At 40.7% G+C, this 17,055-nt stretch overlaps 1 protein-coding gene across 6 annotated transcripts in view; it reads left to right on the forward strand.

The window, feature by feature from the left end:
- The first annotated feature begins 14,033 nt into the window (after positions 1-14,033).
- Positions 14,034-17,055, forward strand: part of ROS1 (ROS proto-oncogene 1, receptor tyrosine kinase) — a 75,602-nt gene continuing 72,580 nt past the window's right edge. For all 6 annotated transcript variants that reach the window (XM_035322393.1, XM_035322395.1, XM_035322397.1 and 3 more), the window contains exons 1-2: positions 14,034-14,357; positions 16,113-16,166. In XM_035322393.1, coding sequence (XP_035178284.1) covers positions 14,235-14,357; positions 16,113-16,166 — 177 coding nt within the window. In that variant the 5' untranslated portion in view covers positions 14,034-14,234. The remainder of the gene's footprint in view (positions 14,358-16,112; positions 16,167-17,055) is intronic.

Raw genomic sequence — 17,055 nt, forward strand, 5'->3', positions numbered from 1 at the left:
GGATGAACATCAAGAGAGGACTTCAGGACAAAATCAGCAGAAAACACTTTAGAAGGTGGTGGGCTGGGGACATACCCAAGTTTAAATCATAGACTTCTACTGTTTCTATAGCTTCATGGATTTACCATATCTATATTTGGTACATACTATTACATGCTTGTATATAACACACTGAAAGAGCTTCTTCTAAGCAGACCTAAAGCATCTGATGAGGCCTTGTGTGCCCTCCGGGCTTCAGTTAGGCTGGTAGCTTTTTCTGGGGGAGGAGGCAGAGGAGGAAAGAGAAATGCACCACACTGAGGAGTTAGTTTCCCTAAGCTTATCTTGCAAGCTTGACACTGTATACATACTTTCTTTCAAAAGCATCTTGTTTCATACAGTCATTCTGGGGGCAAAAGAAAAGGCAAAGAACTAATTTACACAGAGAGGTTTAAATTTCAGCTTAGTGGAGCAACCTTGCTTTTGTATGGCTAAGAGAGAAGTTCCCATTCCTCAGAAGTTTTAAGCGCTTTCTTTGCTGACTGTGCAGGAGAAGGGGGAGGAATCATGCAGCACAATGAATTGTAGCGGACCCGAGGTCACAAATCACAAAGTGCAGGAACAATTCTAGACATTGAGAGGTATGTTAATCTCGTCATTTAGCAGGATAGCTTTCAGATTGAGAGGCCTCTGAATAGTCTTTATACATGGGGCACGTTTTGCATTTGCATTGGTGCAGAGCAAATAGTCATAGAGCTGCAGGATAAAGCTGAGAACAAAATACTCGATTCCTTGTGTTTCCAGATGCTGCCTTCTGCTGGAAGTGTACTTTATGGTTGCATTAAAAAAAAAAATCAGGAGAGGAAACATACAAAGAAAAAGCCTGAGATGTGGCTGGATTCAGGATTTGTGTATGACATATGGGGACCCCTCCTTGTTAAAAATGGTTAGGCTACAGCAAAGTCAGTGCCATTTCATGACATAGCTTAGAAAGTTCAATAAGTTCCTTGAGACACAACTGAGATATTCCAGATATACAGAGTACTTACTGGATACAATATACCAGTATCAGTGGAAGGCTAAGGCCATGCTCATATAGCAGCAAAGACTTTTTGACCTGTACGCCACTGCCCCCCTTTAAGGGCTGCATACTCTTAAACTTAGTTGGAGGGGGTTGATCTCCAGTACTTCCCTGGGCTTCTGGATATTCACATAACTGCCACTGCTGGAAAAATAGTTCTGAGCAAATAAACATTACTGCAACTGAATGCTTCATTACTTGAAGCGAAACACGAACAAAAACCAGATGGGAGAAAACAGCAAGGAGAAACAGCCTAACTGGCATGGGCATGGGCCACACTGAACTGGAGCCATAACAACGATGTGCCATGACACCAGGAGTGGAGAGCGTGATGGAGAGACCAAGAATATTCTTTGACCATAAGAACACTGAAGAAGAAACTGGGGGCAATTTGGGTAACAGCCTCCAGGAGAGAAAACTCAGCTCTAGCAGGCCTTTTAGCAGGACTCAACTCTTAGCACGACATTTTTTCATTATTTTTGGCAGCAGAGATATTGCCCAGGCAGGAGTGGCAGCAGCAGCAGGCTCTTCCCAGCAGTGGCACAGGGCGAGCCTGTGCTAATTGGATGCTAAGGAGGATACGGGGCCTCATTCACTGCAACAACAGTTGGGTGTAACTCTAATGAGAGCCGTATAGGAGATGAATACGCACCCTTCATCACTTTAATTACTGTAACCTACCCAATCTTGTCACCTTTTATGATGCAATTATGAGATCAAGCTCAAGACTAATCGCTTGTCCCACTGCCATGCATTTTGCAGTTTCTCACAGATGCTTGGCAGTCTTGTGTCATCATTTTTCTTACTTTCAGACAAAATGAAATCAAGTTTCTAATCATCCTGGTTTTGAAGATAATCAACCAAACGTGCCATGCTGTCGTTTTTAATTCTGTCAAGAAATATGGGACAGAATGTTCCTTTTCATTTAAACATATTGTTTTAAGGTTGCCTTGAAAAATATTATGATCTAAAGATTCATGACATTCTTTGTCATAACAGAACCTACTATTTTATAACTTGCTAGTTGGCAGTATCCTTGATCGATTTGTCAGAGACAAGGCTCTCATTGCTTTTTATGGATGTTTAAAATAATTTTCCTGTTTCCATAAGGTATTAGCTCTCACATATTAAAAACATTAAAAATTTTCCCCTTTAATCCATAGGTAGTATGTAATTTTAAACTATAGCATGATTTTGAGGGGGAGTTCACAGCTGAATCTGCATAGTCTGCATTTTTTTTCCATGAGAAACAAGTAGTCTTAGTCACTTACTCATATTTATGAGGCTACATCCAAGGAAAAGCAGGGAATTACTTCTGCAAAATATGAAGCAATCCAGTGGTAAATAAAAGGAATGACCAATTCTGTTTGAATGGCATGCCTTTTTAATAAAGACAGTAATTAGTCTAGCTATATTCTTCCAATTCTTACCAAAAAAAAGTGTGGAGTAATGGATGGTGAATGCGAGTAAGCAGGGCTTAACCATTTTTGATATTGTATGTTTGACTCTTACTCTCGTGTGTACCATAGAGGGTAGTTTATTTGCTGTTTTATTGACCACTATACCTCCAGCTATACAGATAAGAGCTTAGAGACCTGAAGGCAAATGCAAGCGTGATCTGAACGATTGACTGATTTAGCTGAAATCGGTCATTTTACAGTAGACCTAGCCCATCTTTTCAATTTCAACTTTTCATGCCACGTTGCAGTTTGTTGTTTTGCAGGGCGTGTCATAAACTCAGGCACGAAAGCCTCAGGGGTTGAAAAGTAAGTCCAGAGATACTCTTCATTTCATTCAGTTTATTACTTTGAAGAGAGAGGGATGGGAATCATGCTTATTAATTCAGTAATTAGTGATGGGTGGGACTTTCCCTCCCCTCCCCAATCTCATTTTGAAACCTATGAAAGTCTGCATTCCTCGAGAGCTTCACAGAAGTAAGCCAGTTATGCATAGAGGAGGCATGGATCATAAATCTGCAATAATCATTATGTGTGGAGAAAAAGCTTCTTGTGCAACTTTTCCACATAGCATTGGGGCATAACACCAATGAATTGCAAGGTCAAATTCTTGTAATTCATAGCTGCCACAGCTGTGAATTACAACTGTATATATAGTTTAAAGGTTCACTGTCAATTGCTTTTAAGGCCAGACTACATATTAAATGTAAAAAGTGATTAAATGTCATCATCTGTCTTTGTGAAGGCGGGTCTTTGTGTCCATTTTTAAAAATAACTTCAAAAAATATGGGCTTGAATTTTAATATTTTCTCAAAATTTAATTACAGTATTCAATGTATTATGGAGACTGTGAAGCAAAAATGAGAGACTACCCTAACTGCCTTACAAAAACTTAGCAGAGTGGTAAATACTCAGATCATTTTTAAGTCTTCATTCCTCATAACATGAGAAATGATCAATAGCTTGAAATTTTTATGACTCAAAGTTAGGTTCACGTGGACTATATCATTTCTCAAATATGTCTTCTCAAAGTAAGAACTTTTTGCATCCTTCTGTCTCCTTTTTGTTAAATATACTGTACCCTTAGTTATGCAAGACATGCATAACGGTGGTTGTTTTTGGCCTGGGGGTCTGCAAGTGGTCCTAAAGGATTTTCAAGATGTGATATTTGAAGTTGTGATCTAGTTAGGTCTGCCTCCTAGGCTTAAATTCAGCCTATTATTTTAATTGTTTGTTCCACATCCAGTGTGGCACTTGCCCACAAAAATCACAAATGATACGCTCTCTGGCTCTTGAGCATGATGGCGATTTTCATGCAGGATGGTGGGGTCAGGCCCACTGCCTTGCATAGATTAAACCATGAATTAAACCCACCTTCCATGGGCTGCTCACTTGCATGAACAGCAGAGGTTAGGGATGGGTGAGGCTTTCACTGGGTCAGTCAGAATCTAAAACTTTACTTTGAAAATGGAGAGATCAAATGGATTTTGATTCATTCTCATGGCATAAAGTGTTCCCTTTCCTACAGTCCCAACAATATGCCCTTTCTAGGGGTCTTCAGAGTGAAGAACTCATTGAGAGCAGCCCTGCAGAGAATGATTGAGGGTTCTGTTGGATGAAAAGCTTGACATGAGCCAGCAGTGCATGCTTGCAGCCCCGAAGACCAACTGCATCCTGGGCTGTATCACCAGAGGAGTGGCCAGCAGGGGAGGGAGGTGATTGTGCCCCCTCTCCTCTGCCCTTGTGAGGCCCCACTTGGAGTGCTGCACCCCAGGCTGGAGGGCTGGAGCATCTCTCCTATGAAGAAAGGCTGAGAGCTGGGGATGTTCAGCCTGAAGAAGAGAAGGCTCCAGGGAGACCTCGTTGCAGTCTTTCAATACTTAAAGGAGGCTTATAAAAAAGATGGAAAACAACTTTTTACTTGGGCAGATAATGATCACAGAATCACAGAACTGTAGGGGTTGGAAGGGACCTTGAAAAATCATTGGGTCCACCCCCCCTGCCAAAGCAGGTTCCTCAGAGCAGGCTGCCCAGGTAGGCATCCAGATGGGCCTTGAATATCTCCAGAGAAGGAGACTCCACAACCTCTCCAGGCAGCCTGTTCCACTGCTCCGTCACTCTCACCGTGAAGAAGTTCTTTCGCATGTCGGTGCGGAACTTCCTGTGTTCTATTGTGCAGCCATTGCCCCTTGTCCTATCCCCACAAACCACTGAGAAGAGGTTGGCTACATCCTTCTGTCTCCCACCCCTCAGATATTTGTACACATGATAGGACAAGGGGGAATGATTTTAAACTAAATGAGAGAAGATTTAGATTAGGTGTTAGGAGGAAATTCTTCAAAGGGTGATGAGGCACTGGAACAGGTTGCCCAGAGTAGCTGTGGAGGCCCCAACCGTGGAGGTGTTCAAGACCAGGTTGGATGAGGCCCTGGGCAACCTGATCTAGTGGGTGGCATCCCTGCAGGAGGGTTGGAACTGGAGTATCTTTAAAATCCCTTCCAATTTGAGTCATTCTATGATTCTATGATCAAGAGAGGCAATGTCAGGAAAAATTATGGTCATATATCCTCTGTACCACAACATCTACTCCTACTACTAGAAAGGTAGTGAATTATGACTCCTCAGTTTGCCTGTTTCACCACTTCTAAACAAGCAGGAGCAGGAAGACATGCTTCTCTTCAGCTGTTTCTCAATTACAAACCACTCTTGTAGCACATGTAGCTTATGCTTGGTTTCCTGTGGTTGCAGACGGTGAATTTGGTGGACCATGAACCTTCACTTACTTCCCTACATCCTACAAGCAGTATTTTTTCTTGATGTTCCTTGTCCTGGGGAATTTGTTGTTGTTGTTGTTGTTTTGACCTGTGGAATTACATTAATGCAATAAAATAGAAAACACCAAAGCAAAAGAAATAAAAACAACATGACAGAGATACCACAGCCAGAAAACAGTGATGATAACATTTGTTGATGACTCCTCTACCAAGTGAAGGCTAACTTGTTGTTACACAACAAAAACATTTAAAGCTATTTTATTTTACTGGTCTTATAGAAATACACATATAGACAGTTTCTCATATGTATCATCTTTATCTAAAAAGCACATGCAAAAGAGCAGTACATGCCTGGGTACTTGTTTTGGGCCTGGAAACTCCACCAAAGGAAGCATTTCCACTTAGTAATCATTCCTGGGCTTGATTACTAATAGTAATCTCTGCCTTCAGCTTAATTCTTGGATCTAATTCAAAGAAACTTGAAGATACCAGGCAGTCTGTGTTGACATCAGCCCCAAGTGTTCTTTGAGGCCCTTACTTCTCAAGTTCTGATGGATCTTGCTGTAGTGGTTCAGACATTGTTGTGCCTATACCTCTCTACTTTGCTCTGCTCAGCTTCTGCAATCTACAAACCAGCAAAGAGAGCACACACCTGCACCTCAGCTGTTTGACCTCCGCTTAAATTGCCATTGGGATGAGTGTGCACCAGTATCCTGGACTGTGAACACAAACGGCTCTGGGGGTTGAAGGATGTGGTCTCCAGCAGTCTCTACTGTGGATTATCACAAAAGGACACTTTTTTTTTTTTTTTTTTTTTTTTTTAGAGAATAGTTCTTCTCTGGTTTATAATTTAGTCTGTATCTCACACAAAAAAAAAAAATAAAAAGAAAATAAAAAAATAAATTAGGATATTCTCAGAAATAGTTATACAGTATCACTTCTTGTAAAATAACTAATGCTGTTATATCTGATAACCTAGAGATTTTCTCTTCCTAATTTACTCCTTTTGTCCTTGAGCTTGTCTGAGTCCTTTCACTATTAGAAGAGATGTGTGTACACGTGTTCTTGTTCATGTAAGTAATACTGGAAAAATGAAATACTTTCCATAAACCAATTTATATTTTTAATCTGGGGAGCATAAACTTATGAACTGGTATGACATCCCTTGTTTAATGCTTCTCCTCTCTTATCCTGCTTTACCTTGACATTTGTATTTGTTATTACAGTTTAAGCATGTCATTGTTTTGCAAATCATTTGGGAGTCCAGATGTGCTCACAATTAAAGGCCAGCTCTTATTATTTGTATTATCATAATGCAGAGAGGTCACTGCCCTATTGTGCAAGATCACATTCAAACACGTCATAAGCAGCAGACCCCACTCCCCAGGCTTCTCTCTATTAAGGGAAAATGATGTAGCCTTAGATCTAAATTTAGTTAACAGTAACAGCTGTTAGAGTGAAGGTTCAAACAAGTCGGGTCAAAGGGTCCCTTTTTTGGCCTTACTTCCTTTCTTCCTATTACTCACCTGATCTTGTGTTGAGCCAATTCAACTTGCTGAGCCAGCAGAAAATTTTCTTGACCACAAGGTGAATGGCTTTCTGCTGTGTCAGGGAGCTGAATTTTATCAGTACAGGACAAAAAAACAACAAAACAAAACAAAACAAACAAACAACAAAAACAAACAAACAAACAAAAACAGAGCTGGTGTGAGAGGGGGGAATGACCACACAGTTAGGGCAGGGCAAGGGAGAGTGAGATTTGGGAACCTGATGGGATGGAAGCAGGGAGAGAAAACAGCAGGAGCAGGGCTGCTCCCTTTCACAGAGCATTAAATCACCTCAACCTCAGTGTGTATTCTCGTCTTTGTTTCTCAGGTGGAGCTCTGTGTGCCTGGCCCTGCCTGCCCTTGCCTGAATTGGTGCTCCGTTATTGTGGGGTGACACCAGCCTGCCCGGGGCCTGAGGGCACCCCCAGGCCTGCCTGTTCCTGCCTTGGGGGCTCCCCCACCTGCCCAGGACCCCATACCAGCCCTGGCGCTGTCAGCCCCTGCCACAGCAAGGCTGCAGCAGGGCTGGGCTCCAGCTCCACACAGCCCTGCCCTGCCTGGACACGGGACCCTCCAAGCCAGGTTCACCTGTGGGCCCACATCTTGGAATTGGCCCATCCCTGACCACAGGGAGATGCCTGGCTGCCCTGGGGGAGCTGTGGTACATGGTGCCTCAGCCCTGGGTACAGTTTTGGGTGTCCCTACAGAGCTGTGCTTAGGTGATAGGACCAAGCTGAGGCTTTTCATGGGCAAGTAAAGTCATTGTGGGCTACCCCACAGCAGGGACCTTGTATGCCAGTTGGTGCTGGTGTGCTGTCGCTGATATTTTGGGGTTGTCTCCCAGCATTGATCCAAGCCTGGGGGCTGCTGGAGGCGTGCTCATGCCTTTTTCTCCACAAGCAGACTGGGGCAGTAAACCCCATGAGGGTGACAATTTTCTCCTGAGGTGATGCAACCTCTTCAGCCGTGGCAGCAGCTGTTCCTCCAGACAGGCTTTGAGACCTTTAGAGGATAAGACCTTAAGAGTGGACTTGGCTGTCTGTGGTGTTAGCACATGTTAGCAAGTCAAGACAAAATGTTGGTCTTCCCACAGCATTTACCTTTTGACCTATTAATGCACTTGAAAATTACGTGTTGGGTTACCGTCCCCAGCAGTTTCTTATGGTAGTAGGTTTGGTAACTGTATTTTTCCCAGTTGAATGTTTCCCTCACAGGGTTTTTAGCTTGAAAAGAGGAGAACTACTAAACCAATGAGAGGGAAGGGCAGGCTCTCATTTTATTTTTTTTTTATTTTGATTTTTGTCCTTGGAAGCTATTGGGGGACAGGGACTGAAACCCTAGATTTTTATAGAAAGGTTAGTGAGTAGTGCATCCAAATCCCTTCACAGGCAGGTGATGGAGATTGCTGATCCCAGCCTCTGCTATGTTCCCCCCAGGTGGGTTCTGTAGCTTCTCAGGCTGTCACAGACTCCACACATATGGGCTCACTCCTGGATTGCTGGCTGAGCAATTTCTTTTTATGAAAGTGCCAGGAGATGAAATGTTCAGGTATTTTGGAATACCATGGAAACCAGGAGGTGTTAGAGGTAAAGCCCTTTATGGGAGATGTTTATGCAGACTGTTTGGAGACTCTGTACAAAGACCATGTAATCTATATAACTGCTGCGGTTCCTTTTGTCTTTTTCTCCTAATCTTGGCTTTATACCTTCTCATGCACTGATTTACATGCTCAGAGCAGTAAGTCATTCCCTCTGCAGAAGGCAATCTTCTTTTCCTTCTGTTCCTCTCTAAAAAAAAAACCTTTGCAAATCTTTCCCATGTAGTCCTCTTCAGGCATGCTGCATATATCCATTTCACACTTGCACTGTTGCTCTATGTGCTGCTTGCGTGTGTTGAAACCTAGTTTTCTTCAAATTTCAGATGGTACAATTGATTATTAGCAGTCAGAAAATATCTGGGAGATAATACAGTTGAACAAATCACTGAAGAGATTTACAAATACCTTGCCAACCTATCATCTTAAAAGAAATACAAAATGCAATGTGAGTTTTACCTACCTAACAGCAAGGCTTTTATTGTCACTTTGTAACACTCACTTTTGTGTCACTCTTTCTCCCTGATGTCACATAGGATGATTACACAAGTGCAGTTTAGTAAATATTGTAAATATTAGTAAATATTGATATAAGTATGCATATTCATATTGTAGCAACCAAAGATATTTTTAAAGCTTTTTTTTTTTTTTTTTTTTTTTTTTTGTAATTAAGCATAATATACTCTTGACATAGATAGATATTATTCTTTAACATTCCTTAAAATTTCTGTCCTGGCCTAGCTTTCAGATCTCTCACTATTGTTAATCTCCACAGTTCAAACTTGCCTAGGTTGAAATCCATCACTGTACATCATTTAATGAGACATTTCTCCAGTCATCATTACTGCAGATCAATAGAAACAAATCCCTGTCTCCTGACTGGTTTAGCTAAATATCTCACGCATGACTGTCTTTCCAATTTGATCCAGTTTAACAGTCTGCTTTTTTTTTTTTTTTCTTCCCTCCCCCGTCTCTAATCTGCAGAGACAGATATAAATCTTGAGCCAGACTCCAAGGGGTTTCTCTTGTATGGTCTTCCCTCTGTTTGTGCAAAGTGTTCCCTGATGGACTGGCTGTGACTGCCAGACAAACAGCTGTTTTAGCAGTTGCACTAACAAATAAAAGAGGAGGGAGGCAGGGGCAGTGGAGAGAAGCTCTTTGCCCTTAGGGTCCTTGTTCACTTACTTTACAGAAAAATTCAAAAGCTAATGAGGGCCCATTGCTGTCGGGAAAATGAGAATAATCTGTGATCTTTGGAAAAGAGTGAAAATCAGTCACCACTAGTGAGGTTTTCACATCTACATATCTTTTCAAGGCTATTCCCGACAGACAAAAGGGTTAGATAAGTAACACAGATTTTCCTTTTAATTTCTCTGCCCTGTAGGCTGGTGGTGGGATTGACAATCTCTCCTTTTACACCTCTCCAGTTTTTCTCCCCACCAAGATAGGGCACATGAATGTGGTCACAGCTTCAAGGAATTTTTATTTCTATGAAACGGGGCACAAGCAGTCCAGATTAGACACAGACATTTTGGGGCCTTGGTGTGTGCCCTTCCTTGCCAACTCAGGCATCATTCTTTGTTTTTCCACAGCATTTCCAATAGCTTCTGCGTGCTGTGGTTCTGTGAAACTATGTAAAACTGTTTTCAAATGGCAGTGGGTGGTCAAGCATTTCATTTGATGAGGTTTTAGGAGCCTGATTTGCATGTGGGAGAAGATTAAAATTACATGGCTGGAATGAGCCACCTGAGCTGACAGGTCTACCTTTTGGTGGAGGCCGCTGCCACTGGGGCAGGGATGATGGGATAGCTCCTGGCTCTGAAATTTGAGAGCTTTCACTCTGAGGTATGAAAATAATCTGAAGTTGGCATCAGTTTATGTTAATGTCTTGGACTGTAGCCTTTGGCAGTCTAGGAGATGCTGCCCAACAGATCACTCTGGCTGTGGGGGTAACACCCTGTGTCTGTGCACTGGGATGTATGTAGGGGAGGCTGCCAGTCCTCCTCAAGCAAAAAGTTTCAGTTTTCTGCTGTAAGTGCATTGGAGCCCTAAAACTTGGTGTCTTACATCATTACCCTGCATATATTATACCATTCATGTGTACACGTGCACAAACATGTACACGCTCACATACAGGAAGGATTTGTCTTTACTGTTCATAACCATTCCAGGTATAAAGAAGTTAATTACTTGCCTCGCTGGCAATTATAATCTGCATTTTTTTTTCCTCAAGATATAATAGCCCTTATTCATTACTGTCAAGGCTGATCATTCATCTGTATATATTTCTATCACTCTCAAAGGAATTTAAAATATGAATCCACAGTTCATGAGGTGCTCTGAAACATACTGCACTTCAAATAGGGAATTGTAATGGAGTCTGTTTTTCTCTCTTATTCACCACACTTATTTTTCTGCTCATTCATACTGTTCTCCATTGCAGATCCTAGAACTTTCTCTGCTTATAATGGCCTTTGGGGTGAAGGAAATGATGTACTGTATATAGATCTAGAATATATAGGTAAGTTTTATTAATGAACTCTCACAGATTTTGGGCCCCAAGTTCTATGCCAAACTGCAGTTTTATGGAAGACATACCCTAAAAAATAATACTTAATATTCCATTATTTACAGATTTTACAAACCCTCATTTTAAAGCATGGCTCCTAAAGACCATAAATGCTCTCTACCTGGAGGCAGTTGTTGGTATTTAGGTGAAAAATCCAGAGCCTCAAATGACTGCTTGTATTTCTTTGACCAATGTACTAGAAGGAATGTAAATAAGGAGACATTTCAATACTTTTTTCCTTTGAAAGTCCTGGTTTATGGCATGTTACAGTGACACCTGGTGGAAAAGTGTTGGAAGTCTAAGAGATTATTATTATTATTTTTTTTTTGACGAATCGTCCATCATGATTTAGATATTAATATTTTATTCATTATATGCATTGCGGTAATGGTTGGAGTACATTTGTGCAAGGCATGTACATGGATGTGCAAATGGTCATGTACAAGAATTATCAGCATCAGTAATCACATTTTTTCCAGTTAGAGGGAAAGTGTTAGTTACATGTAACTGATAGCAGCCCAATTTCCTTGCCCTAGGAGCCAAGTACCAACATTGTAAAACGGCTGCCAACTTCATATGGCTTTCAGATTCCATTCCTAACCAGGATCTTAACTTGATCTTTCCTTCTACCTCCAGCTGCTCCTCCCTATGCATCCCCAAAACACCAAAGATGCATCTTCCAGTATCCCAGCCTAGTTCTTCCCATCTGCTGAGCCTTCTCCACACTCATTCCCCAGCCCCATCTGCACCCAGTCCAGGCTCCTGATAACCCCAGACTTGTGAAGGGCTTGGAGAGTCATACCAGTGTCTTTTCCCTCCAGTAGGGCAGGAGGACCTATACTGACATTGTACTGTAGGATGTCTATGGCCCCCACGTGTTGGCTGTGGCTATTCAGTGTGGCCTGTGGCTTGCCAACCAGCTGCATCTGTAGGTAACGCTACAGAGTGGAGGCCTGAGCTCGGTGACACAGTCAGGGGAACAATGTGATCCTCCTGACCTTGACAGTCCAAGAGCATGGTCATCGGCTGGCATGGTGGGACCTGACACAAGCTGATGCTCTTGCCACCCCTGCCGTGGGCTACCTGGAGTAAATGGCATTGAGAAAAGGTTGAGGAGCACTAGCACTGGCAGTCCTTGCAGGAGGCATGGGGGAGGCAAGCTGCATGCTTCTTCACAGTTTGTATAGTTTTAGCACTGCACAGGTATGGTGTCTTTTGTCTCCCCTACTCATTTTGGGGTAATGAAAAAATAAAAATAAAAGAAATTAAAAAAAGAATAAATGCAATTCAAAACATTTAAAAAAATTTTATTATTTATTTATGTTTTTAAGATAAAATTCAGACATATTATTTAGTCAGAATACACCTAAACTAGTGATTTAAAGCCACGCCAGGCAGTATCCCTAATCTCAGGTGACCACGTATTCCAGGGATAGTTTAGTTTAGTTTAGGAGTCAATAAAACTAGGGGCCATCCTCCACAGGCATTTCAGCTGTGGCCATCCTCTTCTGGAGTGTGGCAGAGTTGTAAAGTGTGGATGTGCGTTTACCTATGATTTCTGGTCTGGATGGTAGCATGTTGGCATGGGTACATTTAATTTACTGTCTGAGGGTCCTAGAATCTCCTAAAGATCTGTTCAAAGCATTGACTGCTCTGCCTCAAGAAGAAATCACAGCCTACAGCTGCCTGTCACGAGCTCCGTCTTCAATTGTACTTTTCTTGTGAGCACTGACAAATCTTCTTCAGCCATGCTGAGCTGGATTAGCAAAGAGCTACTATTTAAGCAGTCAGACTAACCTGGCTTATTTTGGCTGGAGCTAAGGAGTTTCCTCTTGAGCAGCTTTGCTGGTGGGTTGGAGGGGGGCAGCATCCATCTGGAGTAGAGAGGTGAGAAGCAAATAGGGCAATCTCCCCCTCACCGGTGTACCTTAAAGTTCACAGTCTTACTCTCATCAGAGCTCCCTTGAGTAGTGGTGAGGATCCTGAGATGTTGCACAAGAAGACCCCCCAGGGCTTCCCAGGACAAAGACAAGAAAAGGATGGTGCCTGCTCCACAAAGGCCTTCTGTCCTCAGGCAATGTGCTTGGCAATATCCCTTGGCTCTCTCCAGCCTGCCTTATCCTTTTTTTTCCTGCCTCTGTGCTGTTGGCTTCTTTCACCTACCATGCATGAGCATAGCAGCACACGGGGCTCTGCTGTGACCCGAATCAGAGACAACAGCATCAGGTTAATGATAACCAATTTGTTTCTGTTGGTGCTGGGTTAGCATTAACCAGATTCCCAGACTGGTTCATTGCATGAACACATGAATTGATTGTCAAATGAGCTGGATGTGGGAAGATAAAGGAACATTTAGGTATGAGGGCATAGTAGCATTGACAAGATGCGACAGATCTTTAAAATGCTATGTTATTGTCATGTCTGTACAAATATGTACACAAAAACACATAATACACATGCACAAAAATGACATAGCGTTTATTTATACATATATATATATATGTGGATTGATTTCCTGTTGCAGTTCATTGAATTACTCTGGGGGTAGCTCTGCTATAACAACAGAAATATGCCAGAGACTGGAAGCTGTGTTTATCTCAAGCTTGAATTCCCTCTCACTTCTTTAACATGTCTCCAACTTCATGTAGGATTCTTCACCTCTCTCTAAATTAGATATATGATTTATTTATCCACTTCCATTTTCTTCCATGATATGGGTACAAACTTCTTAAAATATAATTAATTAATATTTTTGGACTGACTGATTAGTGTTCTAACAAAGTTACTCGTCATCACGAAAAAATTTTCTTCATTATAGCTACTTGAAAATATGTAGAAGTAGCTTAATCACAGTAGAAATGAAGATTAGGGCAGTTTTCTCTCATGCTTTCCCCATTTCCGTGTTTTTTGCAGCACCTGGCTCAAAGTGTTGCACTTAGTTTCCTCTTCACGTTAATGATATTTATGTAAGGAGATACGCTGACTTTCATTGGTCACCTCTTTTGTTTCAGTGGCTTAATAAGAAACTATGAAATAGGTGTTGTGCAATTTCAAGACAAGTGCTCCCGGAAGCTGGAAAGTCATACAAACAATGGACTAAACAAAGACTTAAGAATATTTTAACATACTGAAAAGTAAAATCTCACGGTTGTCTCTCCATCATCTAGACTTAAAGGAGTTTGTATGGCCAAGTCAAGAAAAGAATCAGATCGCCAGATGAAATTGTTCAAGTTATGAGGACCACTTGCCTGTGGGATCATCCACTAAACAGACTTGCTACTTTTTACTTTGTATGGATTTCTGCAGTGTACTGTACTTTCTCAAAAAATTGTCAAAACCTGTGTACAAGTAACTTGGTAAGTTCTGAAAAGTTATTCTTAACGTGTTGAAATGTATCTAGTCATTAGCACTGTACATTTTTTTTTTTTTATTACTGATCAAGTCTTTAAAAATTATTTTAAAGAATATATTTGAGTAAAAGAAGAGTTAGAGAACTAATATTTTACATTTGAATTTGTAGAACCTGGTAAATTAAAAATCCCTTTAACCAGGTTGCATGGGTTTTCATGTTATACTTTCGTTTCAGCAGCTCCTGAAATTACTGTAAATTCTAAAGACCCTGGACAGTAGAGGAGAGCAACCTTTGATCTTTCAGTTTATTCACTTTGCATACAAGTTTCTGTCTAGTCTGACTTATGTAAACCTAGAAAAACTCTAAATTCATACGAAATTGGCTAGGAATCTGTGGCTTGCACAATTATCCCATTTCAGCTTCTTTTAAAAATCATCTGTTTTAAACTGTAGCTATTTCTTTAAGAAGTAAAGTAGGTGGCTAGATCCTTAATCTTATGCTTTCTTAGTGTTCCTTTGAGTAGTCGAGTGGAATTTATTATTTTTCCTTCTACTGATGCACAACAAAGATAAGCAAAAGCTCTCAAATCCAAATGACAAATCTGCTTCAGACTTTCAGGAATTAGCTCCTTGTTTCTATTTGCTTGAAACATTGATGTTTTTAGAAGATCATGTACCTTTGCTCCGTAAAAAGGACATTTTCTGCCTTCAGGCTAATTAACTGTGTAAACCTCCTGCAAAAGACTATCACCTGCTCCGTTTTGTTTCATAGATTTGTCTGATGGTTCCTTTAAAACTATTTCTAACTCTGGCACCAGTGAAAGAGTTAATTGCCTTCCCTGGTGGAAGCCTAGCATGCTATGATAACTTTAATGGGGATCCTTTGATTTAAGCTTAAATTAATTCAGAATAAGAAATAAGTTTTTCTTCCTATCAGCTTTGAAAGACAGGATAATCACATTCATGTTCGGTGAAAGTATTGTTATGGATTCAGATGAGAAAAATATTATCTTGGAGCCTAAGAGCTGTAAATCTTATTTTTCTCCTTCAATCTACTTGTATTCACATTTGTTTTGTGACACCTTTATCTGGGTCTGAGGTTCTACCTCTTGTCAGGTTATGCCTGGTGTGCTGAAATGTGTTCCCGAGGGTTGTCTTGTTAAGGATGTTCTTACTTGCTTGCAGGACCAAACTAAAGAACTAACATTCAGCTTCTCAAAGGTTATTAGATATATCCCCAAATCATTTGCACTTCACAGGAGATGACTGGTTTTACACCCTTTGAATGATGTGAAAAAAGAGGCACCTTGGCTGGAAAGCCCTTCTGGCAGCAGAGGGAAGCTGACCACCATATGGCTGCATACAACCCCTTCAAAAGGAGGCCAGACAAAGGCACTTAGCTTGAAGGAAAGTCTTTCTGCTCCCCAGAGGTCAAAGCCACTTGGCTGTGTTATTTATGCCCAACATATTTATGAAGCATTTGTTGTGAACCAGAATTGGGAGACCTGGGCCAAATTCATACCTGAGTTAATTAAATTAACACTAGCTGATTCTGCCAAGTCTTTGTTTTAGCAGCATTCTGCAATTAGTCTCAGGTGAGAAGCTACTTGTGTGTCAACAATAAATTTATTCATATGAATAAATGTTAGTAAAAGAAAACTTGTTTTACAAGAAACTGATATTTCATTATATTTGAAACATTATTTTTTGGGGGGGAAACATTTAGACTTTTTGTCAAAACATATGTATTTCTCTTATAGGAAGGAGAACTTGGAATTGCAAACCTTTGCAATGTTAGTGACATCAATGGGGCGGTGAGTAATAGTTTGCTTTGTTAATTACTGGCAGTTTACATAACTGCTATTTGGCTAATATGGGTACATTGACCTTAATGTCAAAGATTTCATGCAAATATGTACAGTTCTCTGTCTGCTATAAGTCAGTAAATTGTGTGCTTAGATTTGGCTCACGTTATTAAAGAGACAACTATCTTTTTTGTTTAAAGAAAACTCTGTATAAAGTGTCTGATTCTCTGCTGTTAGTTGTGTCAAAATCTGTGATCTACAAAATTCATAATCAATAATTTTTTAGAAAGTGAGCCAAAACCATTGTTCTCTCCAAAATGAAAATCATTAAGACTTCTATTCAGCTAGCTTTGTACAATTAAGTATGCTTATTTTGTTTTCTCAGTGATTTGATGGGAGAAAACTTAAGCTGACAAATGTTTAAAATTCAGAGTTCTGTAGGACTTCAAATGTTTGTGCCTGTAGCAGGAGGCTCTTTAGCTTAACGTGAGCTTTCCATAGCAGCAATCCTGTGAGGACATTAGCTGATAGTCTCCTACCTGTGATTTCATGCACAGTTCATGCTGGTAGTTATATATGTATTCTTTGAAGAACTGTGGAGAATTCAGGTATCAGTACTTTCTGCAGAGATTAGCAAGAAGCAACCTCAGCACCTGGTATCTAGCAAGGCAGGGTCATTTATGATGATGGGATAGTAAAAGGCTGTGTTGTCATGACAGTACATAGTTGACTTGAATAGGTTACTGTGTATCTTTGCTCAGCGTTATTAAGTCTTGCTTTTTTTTTTTTTTTTTTTTTTTTTTTTTTTTTTATAGGGTTTTGTGGAACCTATTTTAATTTTTGAAAAATTAGAAAACAAATAACTAAAAAATGAATTTATAAAAAAAAAAAATAAAAA

The sequence above is a fragment of the Oxyura jamaicensis genome, chromosome 3 (assembly GCF_011077185.1).
Source record: "Oxyura jamaicensis isolate SHBP4307 breed ruddy duck chromosome 3, BPBGC_Ojam_1.0, whole genome shotgun sequence".
Lineage (NCBI taxonomy): Eukaryota > Metazoa > Chordata > Aves > Anseriformes > Anatidae > Oxyura > Oxyura jamaicensis.